The sequence below is a fragment of the Mirounga angustirostris genome, unplaced genomic scaffold (genome assembly GCF_029215605.1).
Source record: "Mirounga angustirostris isolate CCGP_5_RB_7025 unplaced genomic scaffold, mMirAng1.0.hap1 SCAF_17, whole genome shotgun sequence".
Lineage (NCBI taxonomy): Eukaryota > Metazoa > Chordata > Mammalia > Carnivora > Phocidae > Mirounga > Mirounga angustirostris.
Window position 1 is genome coordinate 37,298,845 of NW_026991725.1, and position 27,371 is coordinate 37,326,215.

Below are 27,371 nucleotides of genomic sequence, written 5' to 3' on the forward strand. Positions count from 1 at the left end.
CTCCGGGCGGAAGTGACCCGTCGGGAGCCTGACGGGTCCGTCATGGCAGCCACGGCCGCCTCCCCCGCGCTGAAGCGGCTGGATCTGCGCGACCCCGGGGCGCTTTTCGAGACGCATGGAGCGGAGGAAATCCGCGGGTTGGAGCGCCAGGTTCGGGCCGAGATCGAGCACAAGAAAGAGGAGCTGCGGCAAATGGTGGGCGAGCGGTACCGCGACCTGATCGAGGCGGCCGACACCATCGGCCAGATGCGCCGCTGCGCCGAGGGGCTGGTGGACGCCGTGAAGGCCACCGACCAGTACTGCGCCCGGCTCCGCCTCGCCGGCCCGGCCGCCCCGCGGCCGCCACGGGACCCGCAGGTCAGCCCCGCACTCCCGGTCCCGCCCCAGCCCCGCTGGGACGCGGCCGCCGGTCGGTCCTCGCCCCCCGCGCGAGCCTCACCTGCCTCCGGGGAGAGCCTGCCGCCAATTTCTGGACTCCCTTCCTCGGGGGAGGGCGCCGGCGGTCCTTTCGCTGGCTGCTGGCCCGTCGTTCGGCAGCTCCCTTCGGGAGCCTCCCCTGACTTCCGGGCCCTGACTCCCTCACCTCTCTCGTGGCTTCGCTGGGCTCTCCGAAGTTGAGATGAAGACGCCAGGGGTCTCGCTAGACAGTTCGGCTCGCCGCCTGTGTAACGTTCCCTGACACTTAACACCTTCCCCTCATACCGTTCATTCCTCATCCCAGTCTTTTCCCCCCGCCAGTCCCAAGAACAACCTCCACAAACCCAAAGCGCTCTTCTCCCTTTGGTGGAGTTGTTGAATGACAGTTCCAGCCATCAAGCCCCCTTCTTTCAATAGCGGAACAGTTTCATTTTAGGCAACTAAGGTTATTCTCATCAAGTTACCCTGTTTTTTTCCCTCCAAACCCTAATGATCAGACCTGGTGTGCAAGGATTCAGCCCTAAATACATCCTAATACTCGAGCAGCATTTTGCATTCCTAAAGAAGGGGATGACTAAGTGAACGGGTAGGGAGGATGAGAAAGGTAAACCTGGAATTTGTTCTTAACGACCCCGGGGAAGAACCTTATAGGACGGGGAAGAACTTGCAGAAGTACAATTTAGCTCCCGTTTGTAACTTTTTAATACAACCTGTGTTTTAGAAGAATCCGGATTAGTAGGCAGGGCTCACACAACACAACCACAGAAGGTTGGAAATACTTTTTGAAACGAGAGACCTCATCCCTCTCCTCTGTAAGCTGTGCATTTATACCTGCCCCCTCCTAGGTGGCCAGCCTTTCCTATAACTGAGTCTTGCTTCATGGTTTATTAAAAAGCTAACTTGTACCATGCCTGACTTTAGAAATGTATGTGTTTTTTATACTCGTTATATCTGACTTATTCTCCGTCAGACCCACAAAAATTTGAGTGCCCTCTGTGTGTTCAGGCACAAAGAGACAGAAGCCCCCTAATTCCTGCTCTGAAGGAGCTTACAGTCTAGTCAAGGAATTAAATCCATGGAAAGTTGATGAGAAAAATGTGAATAATTCAGAATAACAGTAGAAAGCATTTTAGGATACTGTGTGATTGATTCCAAAATACTTCCGTACCTTTACCATAAGAATTCTGAAGGAAGTCACTTCAGGCTTGAGTCCTTCTCAGTAAGGAGGGGCCTTCATGACAGATGAGATTTGGAATATGGATCTGGAGTATGAAAAGACAATTAAAAACAGGTAATCAGTTTAATTAAAGCAGGAGTTCTCAACCTTGGTGCTTTTGACATTTGGGGCTGGATCATTCTTTGTTGTAGAGACTGCCCTGTGCATTTTAGGATGTTTATAAGCATCCCTGGCCTCAACCCACTAGACACCTGTAGTACCCTTCTTCCCCGTCCTCATGTCTCCAGATCAGAACCATGGGAAGGATATGAATCTCCTGGGGACTTGGGAGCAGAGTGGTGGTATGCTAAGATACATATAGAGGTCAGATGACTAAAATTTTTGGTAGGGAGATGAATTTAGTTTTGAACATACTGATTATGGAATGGCAGAGAAGCTTAGCAGGGCAACAGCAGAAAAGGCTCCAGTGGGACTCGGGAGTGGTGAGGACTAAAAAAGAGGTGGGAGTGGTGTTCTGCTAAGAGGTGAGGCTGGAGGGTAGGAGTCTGGGAGTAGGAGGGTGGACTGAGATGGGGAGAGGCGTGAGGACTGCACCAGATGAAGATCTGATGGACGAGTAACAAAGAAGTCCATCAGGCACTCAAAGAAACAGGTGCAAATGTAGGGATGCTGAACATCAGAACAGGGAAGGAGAAAGCTCACTTGAGTGGTGGTCTGTAGGGCTCCATGCTGTGGAGACATCTCGAGGGTCATAGATAACCAGACTGAGATGACCAGATTAAGTTTGCATCTCCATATGACTGGGAGGACAATCCAGTGGGGCTGTCCAGCGCTCCTGACTCCAGGCATCCCACTACACCTAACTTGGAAACCTTGCCAAGTGGCATCAAATCGGGCATAATAAAAGCTTTGTACCCTGCAATACCCCCACATTTCTCCCCAAGCCTGCCAGACACTGAGCTTGCAGTGGTTCTGCGTTCGTTCTGTGCCTTTCCCTGCAGCCCCAGCAGCCATCCCAGGAGAAGTTCTACAGCATGGCTGCCCAGATCAAGCTACTCTTAGAAATTCCCGAGAAGATCTGGAGCTCGATGGAGGCCTCCCAGTATCTCCACGCCACACAGCTCTACCTGCTCTGCTGCCACCTTCACAACCTGCTCCAGCTGGATTCTTCTAGTTCCCGCTTCAGCCCCGTCCTCTCACGATTCCCCATACTCATCCGGCAGGTCGCAGCAGCCAGCCACTTTCGGTACGTAGATCCAGCATAAAGATCTGCTCTAGGGATGGCTGCGCTTCACCCTGACCGGTTTACGGAATGTGTCTTTTATCCTCATGTACCAGGGTTCTTCTTCCCAAGATGTTAAAAAATTCCCCATTGCTCTTTGTCATCATCTTTCTAGGTCAACTATTCTGCATGAAAGTAAGATGCTGCTCAAAGGCCCAGCCGTGTCTGACCAAGCTGTAGCGGAGGCCCTGTGCTCCATAATGCTCTTAGAAGAGAGTTCTCCCCGCCAAGCCCTAACAGACTTCCTGTTGGCCAGAAAGGCAGCTATTCAGAAACTTCTCGACCAGCCGCACCATGGTAGATCTGGCTTCTTTCCAACATATGGTTCTTAAGAGAATGGAGAAGGGGGAGCCGAGGGAGCCTGAAGCACCTAGAGAGTGCTCTTGTTTCTGACTTTACTAAAGGAAACTGTTCACAGGAGGATGGTTTCTTCTCATAGGTGCCAGCGTCAAGGCCCAGGTTTGCTCATTAGTGGAGCTGCTGGCCACCACTTTGAACCAAGCTCATGCTCTTTTCTACACTTCACCGGAAGGTCAGCTGCCAGATCCATCCCTGCCGTGTGGCTTGCTCTTCTCAACTCTGGAGACCATCACAGGCCAGCATCCTACCGGTGAGCTCTTAGCCAGCCTTTCTTACTTTCAGATTATTCAGCTGTTATTTACTGAGCACCTGCCACCTGCCTGCTGTTGTGCTGGTCTCTGGGGATACAGCAGTGCCCTGGACAAATAGGGACCCCACCTTCGTGGCGGTCACGGTCTAAGGGTAGAGACAACTACTGAACTCACAAATACATACCTATCTATTGAAAAACAACAGTGGCAACTACTATAAAGGCAAAGTACAGGTTGACTTGGGAGCATTGAAAGGAGGGACCTCACCAGTGAGGCTTTCCCTGGAGAATGATATTTAAACTGAAACCTGAAAGTTCACTAAGAGTTAGGCAGGTGAGGAAGGCAAGGAAAAGAGTTCCAGGCAAAGGGGATGGGATGTGCAAAGGTCTTGAGGCAAGGAAGATGTTAGTATATTTGAGAAACTAAAAGCAAGCAGGTGAGGCTAAGGGGTATTGGGTGGAGGAAGAGCAGCATGAGAAGAGATAATGGCCAGTCTATTGGATGTGACCAGATAATGTAGAGCTGTGCGGACCAGGCTAGGGAGTTTGGACTTTATCCAGAGAACAATGGATAGTCTTCTAGGACCTTCCAGGCTTGTTCGTCCTTCTGTTCTATGTCCCCATACATCCTGTGCTTTTATTTAATAGCATTTATCCTAATTGGAATTAAATACCATTGGCTTTTATGTGGCAGTGGATCTTCATGGGGTCTGGAGTGGATGCTGAGAGCTCACTTGGAAGGCTGTCATCATGACCTAGGTGGCAGACGATGGGGGCTAACTGGACAACTTGGACATCTGTTTAGCAGGGGATTTGGTATTGGTGGGGAGGGTATAGGAAGGAGGTGTCCAGGTTTACTAGAAAAGCAGCTGGTTTGAAAGGGCTGATAATGAGTTCGCTCTTGAAAATATTGCTTTGGAGATGATTGAGCCCTTGGAACGGGAATGTGGAGTGGGCAGGTGACTGTGGGTCCAGAACAGAGCAGTGAGAGGTCTGGCTGGAGACACACATCTGTGCATGTGGCTGTTGTCTGAAGCCATGGGGATGGGGGACATCATCAGGAAGAAGAGAGGATGGCAGAGGACTGTGCCTCAGGGGACTCCAGAACTCAGGGGTCAAGCGGAGGAGACACAGTCCCAAAGGTAGAAGAGAAACAGGTAGAACGTGGGGACAGCCACCTGGTCATTTTCAGAGAGAGAGATGTATGATGTAGCCTCTTCTTTTTTTTTTTTTTTTTAAGATTTTATTTATTTATTTGACAGAGACACAGTGAGAGAGGGAACACAAGCAGGGGGAGTGGGAGAGGGAGAAGCAGGCTCCCTGCTGAGCAGGGAGCCCGATGCGGGGCTCGATCCCAGGACCCTGGGATCATGACCTGAGCCGAAGGCAGACACCTAACGACTGAGCCACCCAGGTGCCCGTATGTAGCCCCTTCTTGGGCTTATTTATCTTTCAACGAGGGTGCCACTCCCTTATGCCCTGGCTTTCTTCTAGGTGCTTCCACTTAATGCTTTACCTCCCTTGTGAAAGGTGAGTACAGGCTAATGTGTCATGGCTCTGGACAACAAGTGCAAGCGACCTTAGAAGGACCCCTGTGTTTCAAGCTCCGGGGGGTGCTCACGCACAGAACACGGTGAATGGGCCTCCCAGAGTTGCCCCACAGATGCCTGTGTCCTTCTTGGGAGGTCACCTCTGAAGAGCTACAATTCACCGATCAGGATGAGTGGTCTTTCATTCTTTCCTTAGCTCTTCCAGGTTGGTCGGAGGATGGTGAGGAAAAGGAAACTGTCACCTTTTACTTTGTGACAACGTCGAGGGCCGCACAGCGCTCAGTACTGCTTTCTTTCCCTGCCCCGCCCCCACTCCCTTCCTCCCTGTCCTTCGCCTTCTCTACCAACATGGTGCCCAGAGTTGGCACGAAGCTGCCAGCTCCCCAATGGGCGTACAGTCTATACTTTCCTTTTCCCCCTCTCTCGGGGGTCCAGTCTGACCTGCCCAGAAGACCAGATGATTTTTGGAGGTTGCTTCTAGGTCCATTTTTTAATATGCCTTTCAAAGGATGGCCCTGATTACTTGTCACTTGGCCTTCTCTTAGGAAAGGGTGCTGGCGTTCTGCAAGAGGAGATGAAGCTCTGCAGCTGGTTCAAACACCTGCCGGCGTCCATCGTCCAGTTCCAGCCGGCTCTCCGAACCCTGGCGCAGCCCATCAGCCAGGAGTACCTGAAAGACACGCTGCAGAAATGGATCCACATGTAAGTAGCCAGAACTTTCCTGAGGTGGCCAGGGACCACCTGTGTAGCCACACCAGGGCCAATGAGGGCCACTGAGGAAGAAGGGAGAAGCCTCATCTTCTGGATGATGCTCTGCCTGCTGCCCACTGGGTCATGCCAGGCACTTGCTCAGCCACTGGTCACTGCCTTCGTGGCAGGTTAGCCCCCACTGTGGGAGAACCAAGAGGGAATTCGCCTTTCAAAATACTACCTACAGGATTTAAAATTCTGTGTAAGAGTTCTGCCACTCCTAAGCTTTTATTTAGTGCAGTGGTTTTTGAAGCCATTCTGGGGGGCTCTAGCCTTCCTTCCAGACAGATAGCTCAGGGGGCAAGGGTAGGCCCCACCCCCCCATGTAGCCGGAAATGCTGTTTATACATATTTATAAAAACTCCGAGAGATAGAAATATTTATATTGGGACCCAGGTAAGAGGTTTTCAAATGGAGTGCTGCTGTTTTTCTTTTTTTTTTTTATGATTTTATTTATTTATTCATGAGAGACAGAGAGAGAGAGGCAGAGGGAGAAGCAGGCTCCCCGCTGAGCGGGGAGCCCGATGCAGGGCTCGATCCCAGGACCCTGGGATCATGACCTGAGCTGAAGGCAGACGCTTAACCATCTGAGCCACCCAGGTGCCCTGTTTTTCTTAATAAAGGTGTGAAAACCATGAATCTAATAAGGCCCAAGAGAAATGATTTTGTTGCAGGTGTAATGAAGACATTAAAAATGGGATCACCAACCTGCTTATGTACGTGAAGAGCATGAGAGGTCTCGCAGGGATCCGCGATGCCATGTGGGAATTACTTACCAATGAATCCACCAATCACAGCTGGGATATGATATGTCAGCGGCTTCTGGAGAAGCCTCTCTTGTTCTGGGAGGATCTGATGCAGCAGCTGTTCCTTGACCGATTACAGGTGAAGAGATCACATGGTCCAGTTGTTTTCTGGCCAATCCTAGCATGGTCTTTTGACTGTCTGGGGGGAATTCTGTCACTCCTGAGTGTACTCTTTCTCTCCTTACTGACCCAGGGATGGCTCTTCTGGAGAATGAGCCCTAGACATGAGCAGAGATCCAGACTCTGGTGCAGAAAGAGACCAGGCCTCTGTCACGTGGTCGGGAACGTGTCTGTGGCCATCAGTGACGACTCTGTTCTCTGCTAACACCATGTCATCCTCCTGAGCATCCTGGAGAACACGCAGAGTGCCAGGATGGACTGCCACTTGGGGTTGTTGCTTTCAGATTTCCTGACAGGAGTCTTGACTGGAACTCTTCTCTCGCTTCCTTTCAGACACTGACAAAAGAAGGCTTTGACTCCATCTCCACCAGCTCTAAGGAACTGCTCATTTCAGCCCTGCAGGAGCTTGAGGGCAACACCAGCAACTCCACTTCAAATAAGCACCTCCACTTTGAGCACAACATGTCTCTCTTCCTCTGGTCCGAGAGCCCCCAAGACCTGCCTCCCGACGCCGCCTGGGTCAGCGTGGCGCATCGGGGGCATTTTGCTGCCAGTGGGCTCTCCATGAAAGCACAGGCCGTTAGCCCTTGTGTCCAGAACTTCTGCTCTGCCCTAGATTCTAAACTGAAGGTGAAGCTGGATGACCTCCTGGCTTACCTTCCCTCTGCTGACGCGTCCCTGCCCAAGGACGTCTCCCCTGTGCCAGCCCAGAGCCGTGCCTTTGACAGGTATGCGGATGCCGGGACTGTGCGGGAGATGCTGCAGACTCACTCGGTGGCGTGCATCAAGCACATCACAGACCACATCCGGGCAGAGCTGCAGAGCATCGAACAGGTGGTGCAGGGGCAGCAGGATCTCCTCAGTGGTGTCAAGTGGCATTCAGTCCTTTTCATGGCCAGACTCTGCCAGTCTCTGGGAGAACTGTGTCCCCACCTGAAGCAGTGCATCTTGGGAAAGTCGGGAAGCTCCGAGAGACCAGCAAGGGATCCCAGGGCTCTGAAAAAACAGGGAAAGGGGAAAGCGCGGGAAATAATTCCTATGCAGGCGAAATGGCAAGAAGTTAAGGAACTCCTCCTCCAGCACAGCGTGATGGGCTACCAAGTCTGGAGCTCAGCAGTTGTGAAGGTGAGTGACACGCACACAGTCTGCCCGTGCTCACCGCGCAACCCCATCCTGGCTCCTTTCCATCATGTTCCAGGCTGGCCAACCTCAGAGAGGTCTTGTCTTGTCTGTCTGGTTTTTTTTCCAAGAAAAATTTAATAAAACTTATTTTATTTTATATCTCTATCATGTACTTGTAAGTATCAAACTAGTGAGAATGTCAGTTGTAACAAGGCATATCCTTCAGGTCTACGTCTATTAATTTTTTTTGCATTTGTTTTCTTTAATTCAGTTGATTAACATATAATGTATTACTGGTTTCAGAGGTACAGGTCTGTGATTCATCAGTCATAGACTACCCAGTGCTCATCACATCACATGCTCAGGGAGGTCTTTTCATAGCAAGGGAATAACAGTTCTTGTTTCATGCAGTTACTTTCACTTCTCTGCGATAGTGAGATAGCGCAAATGTAAAAGTTTTTCCATTCAAATGTTTAGCCTAGATTTTATAGACACAAACTCTGGGTTTTTGTCTTTCCGTCTGATAAGAAGGAAAGACCTCCCTGGACAAGGGTCTAGATTTCCTGCTCTTCCACCCGAATGTCATATTCCCTACGGTTTCCCCTGGGGTCTTAAGAGGTGGCCCTGGATGTTTGTAAGGTAGTTACAACAAAATTCCCGTGGCTGACATGGGTAATTAGCCTGAGAAAAGTGACGTTTCCACTTGCCACCCCGCACGTGACCGACGTAGCAGAAGCTGGGCTCAAGATTACTCAAGTGGTTTGAAACACTCTCTAAAGGAACTAAGTGGCCTATTGGATATTTGCTTTTTATTACCAGGTTTTGGCTCATGGATTCACCCAGTCGTTAGTTTTAGATGACGCCGGCTCAGTGCTGGCCACAGCCACCAGCTGGGAGGAGTTAGAAATCCAAGAGGAAGCAGAGTCTGGCAGCAGCGTCACGTCCACAATCCGACTCCCTATACAGGTGAGCAGGTGCCCCCAGGAGAGTGCCTGTGGGCTGGACCGAGCCAAACAGCCCACTCTGCAGAGAGGAGAAAGACAGGAAAATCAGCCAACATACAGTTCCGAGCAAGAGCCAAACTGGTGTTGATAACTTTCTACCACGGGGGTAGAGTAGACATAGGGCCGAGTAGGTAGCAGACTGTTTGAGAAGTCAGCTAATGATTGTTTTCTGTGCAGCCTGGGCTCTGCTCATTGGAGAGCTGCTCACCCCAAAGTGAAAACAGCATAACGCATAGTGCCACCTGCCAAGTCAGCCCCCAGCCACCAAACCAGTGACAGCTATGGTCACTTTCATCTATTAACTGGCCTGCTGGAAGGGGCTGCCTGGGGAGGTCCAGGTCCTGGTGCATGAGCCTAGTAAGGATATATGGACCCACTTCTCACTCAGTCGGCACAAGTCGCTGACTCAACATCCTTTGTTCTCTTAGCCATCCTGGTATGTCCAGTCCTTCCTGTTTAGCCTCTGCCAGGAAATTAATCGGGTTGGAGGCCACGCTTTGCCAAAAGTGACGCTGCAGGAGATGCTGAGAAGCTGTATGGTCCAAGTGGTGGCTGCTTATGAGAAACTTGCAGAAGGAAAACAGGTGAAGGTAGGTGTTTGAATTTTTTCCCACTAAAAACAGAAATAAAAACCTGAGGTTTTTTTCTCGGGTTTGGGCAGTTCCCAGCAAGGATGCCAAGTGTCTGCCCTCAGTGCCGGCTGAGTGGTAGTGGCGTCCCGCTCTGCGAGTTCATCATGCCCCCTCTCGAGGGTCAAGCGGGTCTGCACTAAAGGGCAGTTCAGCAGGAAGCGGAAAAGGCCTGGCGTCCGACCCCAGCACTGCCACGTGCGCGCTATGGCTTTGGGCAAATCACGAAGCTCTCTCAGTTTCTCCGGGGTCAAGTGTGGTCCCTTGGAGAACTGCTTGGGAGGAGTGGGGGGTGAGCATGCCCAGGGCGGCATGTGGCACACACAGGCTGAGGGAGCTCCTGTCTCCCAGCCCCCCACCGCCCTTGCCCCTTCCCCGAAGTGTTTTGCCCTTGGTGGGTGTTCCCATTTCATCAGTGACATATTTAAGACAGGACCAGCTCCTGATTTGGGAAAGAATTCAGGAAAGTCTCCTGAGCTTCCTCAAAATGACTCTCCTTCATGCGAGGAGCTTTTCTTCTTCTAAAAGGGCAGTCTGCAGCACCCGAGGCCTTTGTTTGAAGGTTTTTAGTTTGGTTTAAGACCAAGTTTTGAATATAACTCGTTGTTGTGACATCAAACAGTCCTTGTTGAGTATACAAGGTGCTGCTTCTGAAGCAACAAGCTGTATCTCAACCAAACAGTAAGCTGTTTAACAAATCCTCTCCCTTCATGGGTGGGGATGGGACATTCGTTTACAGAAAGAAGGTGCCTTCCCGATGACCCAGAATCGGGCCCTGCAGCTGCTTTATGATCTGCGTTATCTCAGCATTGTTCTGACAGCCCGGGGTGAGGAGGTGAAAAGTGGCCGCAGCAAACAGGACTCCAGGTATGCTCACCCCAGCGGGCTCTCCCAGTGCCACCTCTGCCGAGGGCACACAGCGCCTTTCCAGAAAGCCACCAAGAGATAGCCTCTCGTTGTGCAGTAGCTGTTAGCTTTAACCAGGAAGTGCTCACATTACCAGCTAGATCAATAATGGCCACCTGTTGGATAAATGCCATGGTCAAGTGTGGTAGGTGGAATCTCATTCCACTCTCAGAATTCTGAGTCCACCTATCTTGGGTTTAATTTGAGCCTCTGGCGCTGTCCCTGACAACATGAGGAAGGAAAGGACTTCACTCAGAAATCTTAGCTGGTTAAAACTCTTGAGGATTACTTAAGCACCATGGGCAGTGACAAGTGGTACCAAGCCAGCAAGTAAGAATAAATCCAAATCTGGGGTTTCTTTAGCATTGAAATGCCATAAGGTTGGTTTTTGACCTAAAAAATGTGGAGAATAATCATAATTCTTTTTCAGAATTGAGAAAGTGGCTGACTATCTGGAAGCACTCATTGACCCATTTGACCTGGATGTTTTCACACCACACCTCAACAGCAACCTTAATCGCCTGGTGCAACGAACTTCTGTAAGTCATGTGAGAAATGTGCTCAGGGTGAACGCAGGGCCACAGGCTCAAATGACAAGGTAAACCCGCTCCAGCACTTAATACTCTAGGAGGCAGTTGGGAGGAAGGTGGGATGCAAATAGCTCAGTTTAGTTGTAAGGGCCGAAAGAGGATTAGATAAAATCTCACTCCGGAGGCAACCGTGATCGCACCCCTCTAGTTGTAGATAAGGATGATTAACGGATTAAGGTTTTATCAAGGCCTCAGAAAGAGGAATAAAACAAAAGAGCGCCGTGACTCTGAGATTCTGACCTGTGGGCAGTGAAAAAGGTAATTCTGAAGCATAAACACGCTGCAAGGAACATTCCCCCAAAGGATGGTGAGAAACAAGTAAACGGATTTTCTCTTTTAACCTGACAGGGACAAACCCAGCCTGTCACTGTGCCCTGTTTCCTGTCTGCCAGGTTCTATTTGGATTGGTCACTGGAACAGAGAATCATTTCACCCCCAGGAGCTGCACATTCAACTCCCAAGAACCCCATAACATACTGCCCCTGGCGTCGAGTCAGATCAGGTAAGGATTCTAAGATGCTTTTGCTGGGCCCCGGAGCTTCCTGTTCATGCCACTAACACTCTTCATCTGGTCTTGGAGGTTTGGACTTCTTCCCCTGAGCATGACAACTACCCGAAAGGCCAAATCAACCAGCAGAAGCATCGAAACAAAAGCCCAGGTTAGTGCAGAGAGCAGGGGGTGCACCCGGATGGATCCTGTCCCCGTCTGCCACCAAACCACCCAATTAGCTCCCCTTTAAATAACCGATAAAGAACCAAATGACAAAATGCACTAATGCTGCTTTTAATGGCGGCGCAATATAGAAGTACAGGGTTTCACTAGCTTGAGCTGAGAGGAGTTTTAAAAGATGCCCATTTACACTATCCAGTAGCCTCATAATAGAAACGTTATCTCAGGCTGCCAAGGCTGTAGAAAACAAGCAGGACAGGATGGAGACTATTTCTTGTTATTCGTAGGGTGGAAGAGTTAACCACTTAACCCAGCACGACGACTGTACTTGTTTGGAAAAAAAACTTTTGTTCTGGTGGTGGTTTCATCTTCCATTTCTTGGTTGGGTGGGAAATAAAAGGGAATTTGCTTCCGCAAGTTTGACATTTTCTTGTTAATACACGTTTTATTTCAGTCGACTGCCATCCATTAAGCCCGCAGGAGTCCTCCTGGGTATTTCTGAGTTGTGTTGTGTACGTGTGTGCTTGAGCCCCAACAGCTTGTCTCCTTACAGCGTTTAGTTCTGTTTGCTTTCTTGGTGGACAAAATATTAGCAACGTGTCCTTTCCACCTTCCCTGCCATCAAACCCAGTAAGACCAAAATTCTTAAACCTCTGGTTGTGCATCATGGGAGGCGGCAGTGAAAAGCACAGCTCCCGCACAGGCCCTCCCCTCCGCAGGCTGGGACTCTGAATCTCTACTTCAAGTAACTGACCTGTACGTTCTGTCCGTAGGAGAGGCTCAGACCGCAGAAAGGAGGTACCTGTGTTTACCCTTTTCCTAGGATAGTCCTCATCCTCAGATGTTAGTTCTGTCCCATAAGAAGATCTCATCTTGTCCCCTATGTCTTTTGCCAGTGTTGACAAAGGGCAGAGTCCCCTGACTAGAGCTATCCGTGCTTCTGAGATCTGCTTGTGTGTGCCGTGCGGACTCCGCGTGCCGTGGCGGGTGTGAGCAGGCAGGAGGGTCTGGGTAGACTCTAAGGCACTTTCCTCTACATGCATGGCAGGTTGTCCCCCCGGCACTCTCCCGAGCAGGTGACCCAACGCAGCCTGGCTCCTTGTTCCGACAGCTGGTCAGTGAGGAAGAAGACGCGTCCACGCCTTTGTTATTCAAGCTAGGTTGGCTCTCTAGTATGACTAAGTAACACGGGAACATATCCGTCTCTCTCTAAATAAATACTACATCATTTCTGCTAACGGTGCCTCTGCTTGTTTGTTTCTAAGCCACCAGTCTTTCCAGTTTCAGCGGTGGAATGTGGGCCCCCAGTTACTGTTAGGGGTTCCTTTAAGCATACAGTGAATCCTTGTCCAACGGTTCCACAATACTTGTGACTTTAGACAGCAGTTCAGATAGCTTATACTCGGCCAGCATTCCTCAGCGCCTTAATTCTTGAACCCCAAGGCGGATTCCCGGCGAGATCACGGAAGCTGCTGATAGAACAAGTCTATGAGTGAGACAAAGGTCATTACATACTTCTCTACTGTCAGAACTGTGCCGTGTTTCCTACTAAGTCTGAGATGGAGGCTTTGGAGGAGTAACGGTAGCAGAAGTGAGCTGGGTATACAAGTGTGAAAGACATTCTCTCTGGAAATACAAATATATAACAAAGAGAGAAGACAGTTAGCAAGGCTGCTTCACTGACACAGTCTAACTTGGATCTGATTGTTCTCCTGTTACAGAGGAGAGAGTACTTTCAACAGGACATCTACATACTAAGAGGTAGTATGGCAATTAATTTCAGTGCAAGACTGAATCAAGCTTTCTATATTTTGGAAAACAACTTAGGTTTTTTCATGGAAACTAGATACTCTTTACTAGTTTATTGAATTTAAAAAATTGAAGATCCCGCATTTTTAAAAGGCCTTTTTACATAAAGTAGAATTTCTAATTGACAGATTTGGAAATCATTCGGAACTGGACAAACTATGGATTCAACACGTAGATGAGATTTCCTCATACCATTACCTCGACATGGATTTGATACCCACCCTCAAAAGAATCCTATAAAAAATTGCTTCAAAGCCCCTTTGAAATTGCAATAGTGCAGCAAAACCACAAGTAAACAACTGCCTGTCAACCCGTTATTTCAAATATAGACTGAAAAGCCAACAGGCATATTTTTGTGCAATTTTTTAAAACATCCTAAGTTGAAATATCAAATCTGCACAGCGCTGTCCCTTCACAGAAGGCAAGAAACTGGCGGCACATCATGTCGGAGGCCGTCCTCGGTGCTGTAGGCTATGGAAGTGGGCCTCCTTCAGGGTCTGGTTGATGTGGAAGTAAGGGCCCTGGCACAGTGCAGACTGCTCGGGAACAGGCTGAGGGGTGTTAGGGCCGGAGCCGGCCGCCACGTGGCTCAAGCTGCTCTCCGGCCCGCTTGCCCGGTCCGGGCTGTTGATGCTGCTCCCGCCGCTGCTCCCGCCGCTGTCGCTGCTTGAAGACTGGAAGGGAAAAGAAACAGGGTCGCGATTAGGCAGTTTGCTTTCTTAAGAACTTCACTGTGGTTTCATTTACAAGACCCCACGTAAGAGCGTTCTCCCCATTTGGCTTGAGGAGCACCGGCATCAGAACGTCCAGTGAGTGGGCTTTGCAACTTTACAAAGTACGTTCACCTGAGACATTTCATTCTATGCTCATGACTGCCACGGGAGGTTGAGCGGCATTCTGATCCCCAGTACCTCCCCAAGGAGCGGCAGGGTCTAGGTTCAGGCCTTCCGACCGCTACGCCCTTCAACTACATCCTAATTCCTTTACACATCTTCTCTACCTGCTTTCATCGTTCATTCCAGTAATTTCCAAATAATCATAGGAGGAAGTTCTCAGCCTCCAAGGGAAAGTATCAATCACGGGTACAGGGTGTAAGTGTCCTTAACACATAAAATGGCTTCTGGCCACAAGTTTTTAAAAATCTGTGCAATTTCGTGGTTCTCACCTCATGGACACAAAATCGTATTCTCTGCAGAACACGTATCTTGCAAGAATACAACATACTTCTTATCAAGTTACATTAGCAATTTTGCAGTTTGATCTATGTGTGCACAAGTGTGCCTAATTTTTTTTTTATGTAACAAATATGATTTGGTGTCTTAGTTGTCTTGAAGAAGCTACTCAGAGATCCCTAAGAACTAGGGTTCTCAAAAGGGAAGGCAATGGTAAGAATCCATTTCAGAATTACGGTATGTTACAATTTAAGTATTGCACTTCAAATAAATGAGCAGCACCCTTCCTCCATTCACAACTCAACCCAATACCGTACTGGAAAGAATCGATGCATGAGAAAGTTAGAATTCTAGTAATTAACAATCTGGTGTATACTTTTCTTAACTTCGCCCTCTGATCTAATTCATGCTCCCTTACACAAAGACATTTGTTTCAAAGTCTGTACACAACTATGTAAAATCTACACGTAAGAAAAAAGACTGGAAAAAATCTGGCCATAGTAGTTATGTTAAAAATGGAGGGATTAGGGCGCCTGGGTGGCTCAGTTGTTAAGCGTCAGCCTTCGGCTCAGGTCATGATCCCAGGGTCCTGGGATCGAGTCCCACATCGGGCTCCCTCCTCGAGGGGAGACCTGCTTCTCCCTCTCCCACTCCCGCTGCTTGTGTTCCTGCTCTCGCTGTGTGTCTCTCTGTCAAATAAATAAATAAAATCTTTAAATAAATAAATAAATAAAAATGGAGGGATTAAGTTGCTTCTTTTTTTCCCCTACCTTTTACTATAATATTCTTGCAATGTGGTTATTATGTATTTTACTATAAAAATAAACATATAAATAATGTTTCCAGATAGATACTTTAAAAGTGATTTTTTAAAATACTAGTTTATTCATTTTTGAGTAAAAGTTGCCCCTAACAATATGTACAGAAACATCTGAAACAGCAAAGAAAGCAATGTCCATGAAACTTAATCCATTTTTTCTTTTTTTAAAGATTTTATTAATTTATTTGACAGAGAGAGACACAGCGAGAGAGGGAACACAAGCAGAGGGAGTAGGAGAGGGAGAAGCAGGCTTCCCGCGGAGCAGGGAGCCCGACGCGGGGCTCGATGCCAGGACCCTGGGATCATGACCTGAGCTGAAGGCAGACGCTTAATGACTCAGCTACCCAGGCACCCTGATAATTCATTCTTAATAAGACTTAAAGGAAGGATCATCATGGTCCATAGGTCATCTGGAGCTACTTAACAGGTTACATAGCCCAACGCCCACAAATAGTAAAAGACAACCTGTCTTTCTACAAAAAAACACAAACATGAAAAGCATTATAATGGGCTGAATGGAGTCAGACGGCAGGGTTAGCAGCAATAGCAATTAAATTTAAAGACGGGGGGGGGGGGGGCGCCTGGGTAGCTCAGTCGGTGAAGCGTCTGCCCTTGGCTCAGGTCATGATCCCAGGGTCCTGGGATCGAGCCCCACGTGGGGCTCCCTCTCCCTGCTGGTGCTCTCTCTCAAATAAATAAAAATCTTTTTTTTTAAATGTACTTCAAGACTTAAGAAATCAAATACAATTCAAAACCAAAAATTGTTTTCCATAAAAGCTTCTCCTAACCTAGAGGGGAACAGCCCAGATGTGTGGCGCTCCTGCACCTAGTAAGGTCGTGAGTAGTTAACGAGTCAGCTACTACACTAGATAAGAAACCCACCGCGCAGAACGCTTTGTTTCCTCTTAGTCTGTTTTCTTTACTGTTTTTCGTTACAGGTACTGTCTGAAAATTAAGGCAAGAACTAGAATCAGTTTCTAGTAAGTCAAGTTTCCATCTCAAATTTTATTTATTTCACACTATAATAGCAAAGATGACACTAATCTGACAAAAGGTAAAAGTTCTTTAAAATAAACAGGTTAGAAAAGATTTCTGTACAATACTGTGAAAAGACATACCTGTGATTTCTAGCCCATTTTAGAAACTTCATGTAAAAACATGGTTTATACCAATTTTATAAAGACAGGTACACAAATGTTTAGTGTGGCCTTGTTTATAATAGTGAAAAAGTGAGAACCACCTACATGTCTAGCAATAGGGAAACTGGTTATAACACGTGCATATAATACTCCGTGAATTATAATTTTAACAATGAAATTCTACTCAGCTATTAACACTAATGACAGAGATGTATATATATACCAAGAAAGAAGGCGTCAACGTTTTTTTACAGGTTGCAAAACCATATGTACAGTATGCCAACTGGTTTTTTAAATGTTTTCAATTAGCAGTAATCGCGCCTCGGATAAACCTCATTGGCTATGATACCACCACTGCGCAAAGCTGAATGTTCTTCTTTAGTATAGACATATGTGTACACCAAAAACAGTCTGGAAGAACATATATATATATATATATATATATATATATATATATATATATATGCCAGAATATTTAGAATTTGGACCTTCCATTTTTTTTATAGTATTTTTGTATATATAGCTTCTACACAAAAGATTTCTGTGCAAAGAAAATTGATCACAAGTAAGGCAACTAAAGAATGTTGCTACAAAACAGACCTTCAGGTACTTCTAACTTCAAGACGGAGACTTAAAAACTATACTGATCTTGTCAATACGATGTGCAGAAGACTTGCTTATCTCTTTTAAGAACCTCTAAAACTGCTTCAGTTACACGGACTTGCATTGAGGGGGCCGATGCTACTTTTAAACTAATGAACGAGAGCCCGTCTAGAACCTGGGAATCAGGGTGGATGCCCCTTAGGTGGTATTTTAATATTTACAAAACATTACCTATGTAGTACTGCTACCATCAAAGTGTAAAAGCAAACATCTCTGTCAAAGATGCTGTGGTTCCTATCTTCTGCCACTTGTAACCAGTCTTCTCACTACCAGGGAGGCTTTCAGGAGTATCTCACTCTCTAGGGATGAACCAGGGGTTTTGAAACTGAGGGGAAACCCATTAGCAGCCAGCATAGAAAAAGAAAACAGAGCAGAACATGAAAAGGGTAACCGTTCAGTGAAACTTGTTTTACTGCTCATGAATATATTTGGTGTGTGCTGGGTCACAAAATAAAACATCCCTATGGGACAGAGTCAAAAAGTTGGGAAGTTAGTGTTGTTGGTCTGAACACTGCCCGTGAGGTCTACTTTGTGGGACAAGGGAAAGACCATTATTTCCTCCTAACCCTAAAAAGTAAGTCTCCGTCAATGTTTTATAATCTGCACAGAAGTCAATCATTTTGTTATAAAACAAAAAAAACAAGATGAAAAGAGAAACTGTATTTTCCCCACTTAGTGGAGCTTTTTAGTATCAAATTGCTTGGGAGGGGGCACTCCTTTATAGTACACGGTTTTAAAAATTACAACTGCCAAACTAAGACAGAAGTGTTTACCTTGTTACTAGCACTGTTCTTAAGAATACTTTTATCAGACTTTGGGACTACGAAAGAGTCCTCAAACAGGAACCCCATCCCTATCCCCTGCACCTCAGAGAGACCACTCAGGAGACATTGTGTCCCAGTGGGCAGTTACAAAGCTCCTTCTCTTTCCTCTGGATTTTCAGTTTAGGCTTCATGCTGACATCTGACCCAGGTATTTTCAAGACAGATTTATATTACAAATCAAAAGAGAATAAGGCCACACTCTGTGAAATAAAAACCCCTTGCATATCCATGTGTACAAGCACAATAAAGTTAAATTTATGCCAATTCCAACCAACAGGGATCTCTCTAAATACACCAAGGCAACTCATGTCCCCGTGGAGAGGATGTGCATGCAAAGCAAGGACTCTAGGTTAGCTTAAGCACTCATGAAATGTACTAGTGTGTCTCTGTAAGTACGGATGCCGGGGAAGGACAGAGAAGAGAACTATCACGATTCGGTCTATTCAGGAATCACCTGTGGGCTCTTTTTAAAAAGTGCACCTGCCAGGGCCCCATGTGGCTCTGGAAAACGTGGCTTGAGTATGCACAGACTGTTCTGATGGCCAACCACTGTCCACACAAATGTTCATCTGCCCACTGTGTACAAGATGGCATTTTCACTAGGGCGACTTAATCAGTCAACAAGAATGTGTTGGGCTTAACCAAGAATATGGTGGCAACCCAGCCATGGAGACCGATCATCCCACCACTGCTACTGTGGGGACGGGAATCTAGCAACAGGGGCTGAGAGAACTAGGAGAGCCGCCGTGAAATGAAAAGTATTTGAACCGGGCCTAGAAGATTGAGGAAGAGTTTTAGTAAGCGGGAAGTGACAAACTGGGAGCGCGGTAGGAGCAAAATCAGAAGAAGGAGTGTTTGGGGAGGTAAAGCTAATAGTGTGGTGCAGTGGGCTACTCCAGGCACAGTCGGTCCGACAAAATATCCAGGAGAGGTTATGGCTCAATGATCAAGTGCTCTGAAGTCTGCACCTAAGCCCTGCTCAGATCACACAGGAGTGAGGGTTCTATGCATCAGGCAGGAAAGCAGGCCCACGGGAGGACCACAGCAATGTGAATCCAAGGGTATGTGTCACAGCCCAAGGGGAGACAGAAGAAAGGAAATGAAGGAGACAACTGAGCTGGCAAGTACTGGGTGCTCAGTGCACATCTGCTAAACGGAGACAGCACTGGTGAGCCTTGAGCAAAGGTTCAGGGGTGTTGGGAAGGAAACCGGGATCCAGAGAGGGAAGGAGGGAAGGCAGGTGGGACACCAGCCAGCTGGGCTGAAGGGATGGGCCAGCTGCTGGGAAAGGGGGAGAAAGCCTGCAGATGGGCTGGGCGGCGCAGAGACCCTCGAGGAAGGGACAGGCACCTCCGTGGGCTCGTGTCCAAGGGACACAACACTGGGGAGACTGTAAGAGAAGGGAGGCATACTTGGGAGGCTTTCAGGGGCCTCGACAAGGAGGGAGAGTAGACAAAGAAAGGCGGAGGGACACTTCCCCCAGCAGAAAGGAAGAGCACATGTATATATAAATCCTGACGCAGAGGACAGGGACGTTAAGGAGCTCATGTTCTCAGTCCACAGGGCTCAAATTACACAGCAGAGGTCAAGAACTCTGGGCCCCTCGGCTCGGCCTATACCCAGTTCCATTTTCCCAGGGGGTAAAGTCAGTTTAAGAGAGGGCCCGTGTATATCCACGGTCGAAACAAAACAACTCTAAAGACAATTCCTGCTAATAATCTTTAGAAAGCCCTCCAGGTAGGAAGATTAATTACAGAGTCTCTCTGCTTCGTAAAAGGAGAGCCAGAGTATATGTGTCTATTACCCAGAGTTGGATGCTTTCTCTTCTTAATTAGAAAAGCAGACTGGCAGTGTATCTCATTTTCTCTCAAACCCCAGCTTCCCATCGCCTCCAGCCCCCCGTTCACTGGTGCTTTTACGTTTATGCGAGCCTCAAAAGACCCAAGAATTCCGGCTCCCCGACCGCACATGCCCTTCCTGGGGTCACGATGAAGTACCGTCTACATCCGCGGCAGAGTCTGGAGTAAGTGCAAGAGATGACCCTAGCCAAGTCTGTCAGAGCATCTAACGGAAAACTCTGCTTCCAAAGTGCCCAACAATTTGAGAGAGCTCCAAGTCCGCTAGTATCAGCGAGGCCGTAAGATTCCGAACGAATTCAGTGGGCTAATGAAAATCTCTTCTAACTATGCAAGGAAAGACAATGCAGGTGGTCACTCTTCTGTGTCCCTGAGTAAACAACCTATGTTTCAGTTTCCCTTATGAGATGAAGTAGGACTGCACAATGGTTTAAATTCCTTCTGAACTAAAATGTTCTATGATCAAGCACTTCATTTTGTTTAAAACCAACAGGCCAAAAAATAATCCTGACCTGTAGAAAAACGTGTGTACATACACTCATTTCTTTCTTTTTTTTTTTTTTTAAAGATTTATTTATTTCAGAGAGAGAAAGAGAGAGCAGGAGAGGGGGGAGGGTCAGAGGGAGAAGCAGACTCCCTGCCGAGTAGGGAGCCCGATGTGGGACTCGATCCTGGGACTCCGGGATCATGACCTGAGCCGAAGGCAGTCGCTTAACCAACTGAGCCACCCAGGCGCCCCATACACTCATTTCTTAACAAACTTGACATTCAGTGTCAATAAGAAACCACCTGGTGCAGCTTTTTATGCTGTGGGCTGAAGCGATGTATTACTAACACTTCAAGGACTTACACCATGAGCACAGTTTCTTAAAACATATGCTAAAAATCAGACTAATTTTGGAAAGGCCTGTTCCTCCACTTTGAATGGACCATTTTAGAAGGTAATTTCAGAGTTCATTTGCTACAGGGTTTTTAAACACAACACATACCCTAATAGTTTCACCAAAAACAGTTCTGTCTCTTAGGATACACCTACTACCCTACAACAGACTGAAGATGAGAATGGGCAAAAACTGGGAGCACCTGGGTGGCTCAGTTGGTTAAGCATCTGCCTTTGGCTCAGGTCATGATCTCAGGGTCCTGGGATCAAGCCCCACAGCAGGCTCCCTACTCAGCAGGGGGCCTGCTTCTCCCTCTGCCTCTGCCCCTCCCCCCTGCTCACTCTCTCTGTCAAATAAATAAATAAAATCTTAAAAAAAAAAAAAAAAGAATGGGCAAAAAACTAAGAGCCTTAATAGACTTTTTAAAAGATTATACTCAATATTCCCATTGTCATCTAAATTCACACTATTAAAAAAAAAATCACCTGATATTCAACTAATTCTTAGCAGTTAAGATACATGGATTTAGAGAACCCTAATTGTAATGATACATGGGTTCCCTGGTTATTTTTTTGTCAGGTCTCTGCAATCACACTAAGAATACCCTTGGAATTTTAGGGTTATGACATGAAAACTTTCCCCTTCTAGCAGAAAAAAAAAAAAAAAAACAGGCAGAGGCTGCTCGAGGTAAGTCACTCCTGTTTTTTCTCCACATTCTCTCACTCTTTGTTACTTCATAGTGATCTGAAAAATTAAAATGGTCTCAGGAATGTTGAAAAAGAAAAGCAATGCTGGCGGCGTCACAATTCCGGACTTGAAGCTGTATTACAAAGCTGTCATCAAGACAGTATGGTACTGACACAAAAACAGACACATAGATCAATGGAACAGAATAGAGCGCCCAGAAATGGACCCTCAACTCTATGGTCAACTAATCTTTGACAAAGCAGGAAAGAATATCCAATGGAAAAAAGACAGTCTCTTCAACAAATGGTGTTGGGAAAATTGGACAGTCACATACAGAAGAATGAAACTGGACCATTTCCTTACACGACACACAAAAATAGACTCCAAATGGTTCAAAGACCGAAATGTGAGACAGGAGTCCATCAAAATCCTAAAGGAGAACACAGGCAGCAACCTCTTCGACCTCAGCCGCAGCAACTTCTTCCTAGACACATCGCCAAAGGCAAGGGAAGCAAGGGCAAAAATGAACTATTGGGGCTTCATCAAGATCAAAAGCTTTTGCAAAGCAAAGGAAACAGTCAACAAAACCGAAAGACAACCGACAGAATGGAAGAAGATATTTGCAAATGACATATCAGATAAAGGGCTAGTATCCAAAATCTATAAAGAACTTATCAAATTCAACACCCAAAGAACAAAGAATCCAATCAAGAAATGGGCAGAAGACATGAACAGACATTTTTCCAAAGAAGACATCCAAATGGCCAACAGACACATGAAAGAGTGCTCAACATCGCTCGGCATCAGGGAAATCCAAATCAAAACCTCAATGAGATACCACCTCGCACCAGTCAGAATGGCTAAAATTAACAAGTCAGGAAATGACAGATGTTGGCGGGGATGCGGAGAAAGGGGAACCCTCCTACACTGTTGGTGGGAATGCAAGCTGGTGCAGCCACTCTGGAAAACAGTATGGAGGTTCCTCAAAAAGTTGAAAATAGAGCTACCATATGATCCAGCAATTGCACTACTGGGTATTTACCCCAAAGATACAAAAGTAGGGATCCAAAGGGGTACGTGCACCCCGATGTTTATAGCAGCAATGTCCACAATAGCCAAACTGTGGAAAGAGCCAAGATGTCCATCGACAGTTGAATGGATAAAAAAGATGTGATACACACACACACACACACACACACACAGGAATATTATGCAGCCATCAAAAGGAATGGGATCTTGCCATTTGCAACGACGTGGATGGAACTGGAGGGTATTGTGCTGAGCGAAATAAGTCAAACAGAGAAAGACATGTATCATATAACCTCACTGATACGAGGAATTCTTAATCTCAGGAAACAAACTAAGGGTTGCTGGAGTGGGGGGTGGGGTGGGAGGAATGGGGTGACTGGGTGATAGACACTTTGAAGGGTATGTGCTCTGGTAAGCGCTGTGAATTGTGCAAGACTGTTGAATCTCAGATCTGTACCTCTGAAACAAATAATGCAATATATGTGAAGAAAAAAAAGAAGAAGAAGAAAATAGCAGGAGGGGAAGAATGAAGGGGGGAAATCAGAGGGGGAGACGAACCATGAGAGACGATGGACTCTGAAAAACAAACTGAGCGTTCTAGAGGGGAGGGGGGTGGGAGGATGGGTTAGCCTGGTGATGGGTATTAAAGAGGGCACGTTCTGCATGGAGCACTGGGTGTTATGCACAAGCAATGAATCACGGAGCACTACATCTAAAACTAATGATGTAATGTATGGTGATTAACATAACAATAAAAAATTTTTAAAAAGTAATAAAATGGTCTTGGTAGGTTAAAGATCTCTAAAAAACAACTCCACAAACTGAGATTTTCGCATTTAAAAAATGTCCCGCTTCTATTTACTCAGGTAGCAGCACCTTTTCCAAGGCGTGCACCTTTGTAACAGACGCCACATTTATGTGGAAACGTCTAGGATAGTCTGCAGATAAAGATATTAAAACTAAAAGCAAAGAGCATTCCTCTACTACAAATTAAGATAAATTCAAACCAATAAGACCACCCCTAAGAGAACAAATTTAAATAAAGCTAAATCTACCTAGTTTTTCCCCATCCAAATACCTGTCCAAGATCAGGGAATGTCATTGCCTTTGTACAGGACCCAACAGGAAGACACAAATTGATAAATGATTTCACTTTTTGCTCAATGAAGAGAAAAATGAGCCTGACTTATACATTCATCTAGCATGGTGTTACAAAAAAATTTGTTCCCATACCAGTAAATTATATCTCAACTTTAAAATAGTATCCTAAGGCTCACAACTGATTGAATCTAAGTCACTGGAGTTAAAATTAAAGGTCTTTGTTTCAAACACCAATTAGAGTTTTGAAAAAAACCTTTAGACCCCAATTTCTTCACAAATCTAGCTAGAGATCTAAAATTGCTTTCAAGCTAATACTGTATCATAACATGTACTCGGAAAACTATTTTCCAGCTAAAAGATAGGAGGAGGAAAATTATTCTTCTCTGTTCCTATGATTTGAGAGAAGTCTAGAACCTAGCTGCCTCTGGATATATTTAGCAAAATCTCTCAGAACTTCCGTCCTGTATTCTGTGCAACTGCACATACCATGGTCAGGAGCAAAGAGCTCACCAGCCAAGCTCTGGGCTCACCAACTCTGCCTCTTATTAGTTGGGTATCTTTGGGCAAACCACTTTACTTGTCTGTGCCCCAATTTTCCCATCTGAAAAGCAGAGATAATACCGCCTACAAAAATGACAGGAAGAAAATGCACAAGTAGATTAAAAGTTTCTCTTTATGTAACTAATCGGGCAAGTCAGTTCACCTTCTTCACCTTCACAGTATCTAGGAAAAGAGGTATATACTATCTCCATTTTATAGGTAATTGTGATTTACACGTGGCATACATAATTCAAACACCTTACATCTTATTTCCCAGTACTTGGCAATATTATTACATTTAGGAGAAAAACGTAACTTTTGGAAATTAATTATAAAAACAACTTTAATTTAATTATCTCAGAATTAAAGCAAACTCCTTCCAAATGAAAGCTCTTCAAGTCACAAGAAAAAGAATTCTAAAATTACTTAAGTATTTCAGGAAAGACACAAGAAACAGTTTCTCTTCACTGAGCTAGGCTTAAGGAAACTTACCTCATTGGCCCTACCTTAGAATTAAAAAAATAACATTTTCATTAACATTTGATTATGTAAATTAACAAAAATAATAATCCACTAATAATGAATCATTTTATTATTTTCCTTTTTATACACAATTGTCAAAAAGCAGCCAAGTGCCCCTAGACTTGATATTTTTGTGCTATAAACACAATGATCTATTCCAATTGTTCAGGGCTTAACTTTCCATTTTAAAGGTTTTCCCCTGCTCTTTGCTTCTCTAGCCTTCCCTTGGTTGACTCGGCCTCATTACTGGTTAATTCCACCCCTGGAGAAGCACAGCACAAGAGGCCACACATTCAGAGCACTGGGAACCGGTCAGTCAGCAAGGCTGAAGGGGATGGTCCTAACCATCCACGTGGGGTCTACCAGTGAGTCCAGATACCACAACAAATAAAAAGTGCCTGCGCTGCTTGTTAATTGTAACACAGGCAAGCTAGTCCATCTTTCAGACTAATGATTACAGAGTGGTTTAGCCGCTCTGTTTCTTTGAACAAGGAAGAACGAGACACATGAACCAAGAAGTTGAATAACAATACATCGTTTGCTTCTGTGGTATCAATGCACAGGTTTTAGAGAGGGGGTAAAGTGATTAAAACAAAACTATTAAGAGTCTTACTGAAAATAAGAGAGCAGAAGTGTTGCATTTTTTTTTAAATGACAATTTATAATCCTGTTCTCAGGCATCACAACTGGAAACATAAGGCAAGTAATCAATACAAAGAGTTAGACCGACTGAGCCTCTGAACTAATGTAAACATCACTTAGCAGGATCTGCACAGACACACAAGTAAGGAAACACTGATATGGTGAAAGTAATCACTGCACACGTTTTAACAGACTTATAATCCAAAAGAATAATGGAAACTCAATGACTGTCACAGTTTTATCACTGGATGCTCATGGAAGCCTCTAATCTCTGCTTTTCTTTCATCCCCCAATCGTCACATTAAACAAAAGCTCAACTGCTTTTTTGTTAATCATTTTTTAAAACATAAGAAAAAGGAAAAAAGCATGAGAGAAGATTTTTAAAAGGGGGATAGGAGTTACAGAAACTCAAGTATCCACACAGAAGAAGCTAATCTGCACTTATTAACAACCGTCCCTGAATGTGTATGACCTATGTGAGAGTTAACTGATTTCTTCCCCCCTTGGGAGGAGTAACTTTGGATTTCCGGTAAAGACTGGATGTAGGTCAAATCCTATTATCGAGAACTAATTAAAGTACGAATTATTTTGGTTGTGCAAAAACTGTGATACACAGAGTTCTGTGACACACAGAGGTCTGCTCTAAGTTACAAGGCTCAGGCTTAGAGATCTCTGCCAGCTAGGAGCTTCTCAATCAGGGTGACCACTCGTTACGGGTCACAATTGTCCAGTAACAGAGACGTCATTTGAAGGTTAGCCTCCTTTCCCTCTGTAGGCAGCCCTTGGAGTGCACACAGAAACTCTGCCACCTGTATGCACACTGAAGCTCTCTTTTCAGAAAACCAAAACTTCAGGAGCTCTTTCCCCCTCTCCCCGCTTGCTCCCCTCCACCCTGCCTCCCGCAGGAGCTCTTTTAGAACAACGTGATAAGAAAGCAGTAATGCTTAAAAACAGGATTTTGTGTACACATGCATTACCTATTCTGAATGTTTATATAGTTCCTCATAAAGACATGTGAATGAAAGCAACAAAATATACTTGGCTTAAGGATAATTAATGGCTCATACACTATTAGAAAACCGTTCGTTTCCGAAATTCAACTAGACAGCTCAAAGATGAGTTTTCAAAGGTCCATGAAACTTCTAACAAATTCTGGGCTGTGTGTATGTATTAGTATGTGCAGACATACACCACTTCGCTGGGGAGAAGGTACATAGCTTCCTCAAAGGGCCCATGACTCAAAAGAAGTTGAAACCACTGCAATCAAGTAAGATCACTTTTATTTATTCGAAGAATAACTTTAATTACATGAAGAAACTGGGTCATTTAGCTCAAGTCAATGAAAACAGCAGAGACTCTGAACACACTTCCTACCTCTGTGTCCCAGGAATCATGAAAAACAGGGTTTCTACTACTCCTTTTGGTCTGGGGGGGAAGATGATGGTCTTCTTCATTGCCATTCCTTCTCCTTTTCCTGAAATTAAATCACAAGAAGAAAAAAAAAAAATCCAACAATTGATCTTTTAGACGCTTAAAATTGTAAATCATGACAACAAATTTGCCCTCTTGCCTGAGAAAACAGAATTCATCATATGCTATCCCAATAGGTAAAAAGTTAGAAGTACACCGTCGCTGGGCAAAAGAGTGAAAATATAAAATAGCAGCAGTAGGGGCGAGCTTAAATTAGTACAAATGATTTCTAAAAAGAAGCTTGGCAACTTTAAATGCCTACTGGGAATAAGTAAGTGCAGGGTGATGCTAATGACTAAGCCTCCAAATTCCACCTAATTAAGGTTATCTTCCCTCTGCATTTCCTGAAATCACAATTCCAGGTTACCTCATCTTACTCCCTTCCACAGGACAACATGTAAGACAGGAGTGGCTGCCTCTGCCCACGTACCCCTAAAATCCTAATGAAAATGGTGCTACACAGGGATATCATCAGAGGTTCATGTGGTCTCTAATCTGCAGTTTTCTTTCATCCCTGATTTCCCCCCAATTATCACATGCAACAAAAGCTCAATGCCCTCTAAAGCATTAGATCACCCTTCCC

The 27,371-nt window shown here is 45.8% G+C and overlaps 3 protein-coding genes and 1 pseudogene across 11 annotated transcripts in view; 1 reads left to right on the forward strand and 3 right to left on the reverse strand.

The window, feature by feature from the left end:
• Positions 1-772, reverse strand: part of SLC39A11 (solute carrier family 39 member 11) — a 403,594-nt gene extending 402,822 nt beyond the window's left edge. For 3 of the 7 annotated variants that reach the window (XM_064583524.1, XM_064583525.1, XM_064583523.1), the window contains exon 1: positions 440-772. In XM_064583524.1, coding sequence (XP_064439594.1) covers positions 440-716 — 277 coding nt within the window. In that variant the 5' untranslated portion in view covers positions 717-772. The remainder of the gene's footprint in view (positions 1-439) is intronic. The other 4 variants (XM_064583522.1, XM_064583521.1, XM_064583520.1 and 1 more) reach the window with 4 other exon arrangements.
• COG1 (component of oligomeric golgi complex 1) lies at positions 1-12,871 on the forward strand. Of its 2 annotated transcripts, none has more exons than XR_010408735.1 (14): positions 1-357; positions 2,596-2,840; positions 2,992-3,173; positions 3,316-3,486; positions 5,582-5,738; positions 6,461-6,671; positions 7,046-7,837; positions 8,654-8,800; positions 9,267-9,428; positions 10,207-10,334; positions 10,804-10,912; positions 11,312-11,465; positions 11,544-11,622; positions 12,682-12,871. XR_010408735.1 is itself a non-coding variant. In XM_045888548.2 (14 exons), the coding sequence occupies exons 1-14, from the start codon at positions 43-45 to the stop codon at positions 12,817-12,819; spliced, it is 2,946 nt and encodes a 981-aa protein (XP_045744504.1). In that variant the 5' UTR covers positions 2-42; the 3' UTR covers positions 12,820-12,871. The 2 variants fall into 2 exon arrangements, 1 of the variants encoding a protein (XP_045744504.1); XM_045888548.2 differs by having other exon boundaries at positions 2-357; positions 11,356-11,465.
• VCF1 (VCP nuclear cofactor family member 1) overlaps positions 11,732-27,371 on the reverse strand; it is a 20,133-nt gene continuing 4,493 nt past the window's right edge. The window contains exons 2-4 of one of the 2 annotated variants that reach the window (XM_045890182.2): positions 26,693-26,792; positions 16,317-16,379; positions 11,732-14,116 (exon numbers count right to left, since the gene is read on the reverse strand). In XM_045890182.2, the coding sequence (XP_045746138.2) occupies positions 13,883-14,116; positions 16,317-16,379; positions 26,693-26,792 (397 nt within the window). In that variant the 3' untranslated portion in view covers positions 11,732-13,882. The remainder of the gene's footprint in view (positions 14,117-16,316; positions 16,380-26,692; positions 26,793-27,371) is intronic. The other variant, XM_064583528.1, reaches the window with a different exon arrangement.
• LOC123854848 (U4 spliceosomal RNA) lies at positions 16,809-16,939 on the reverse strand (annotated as a pseudogene).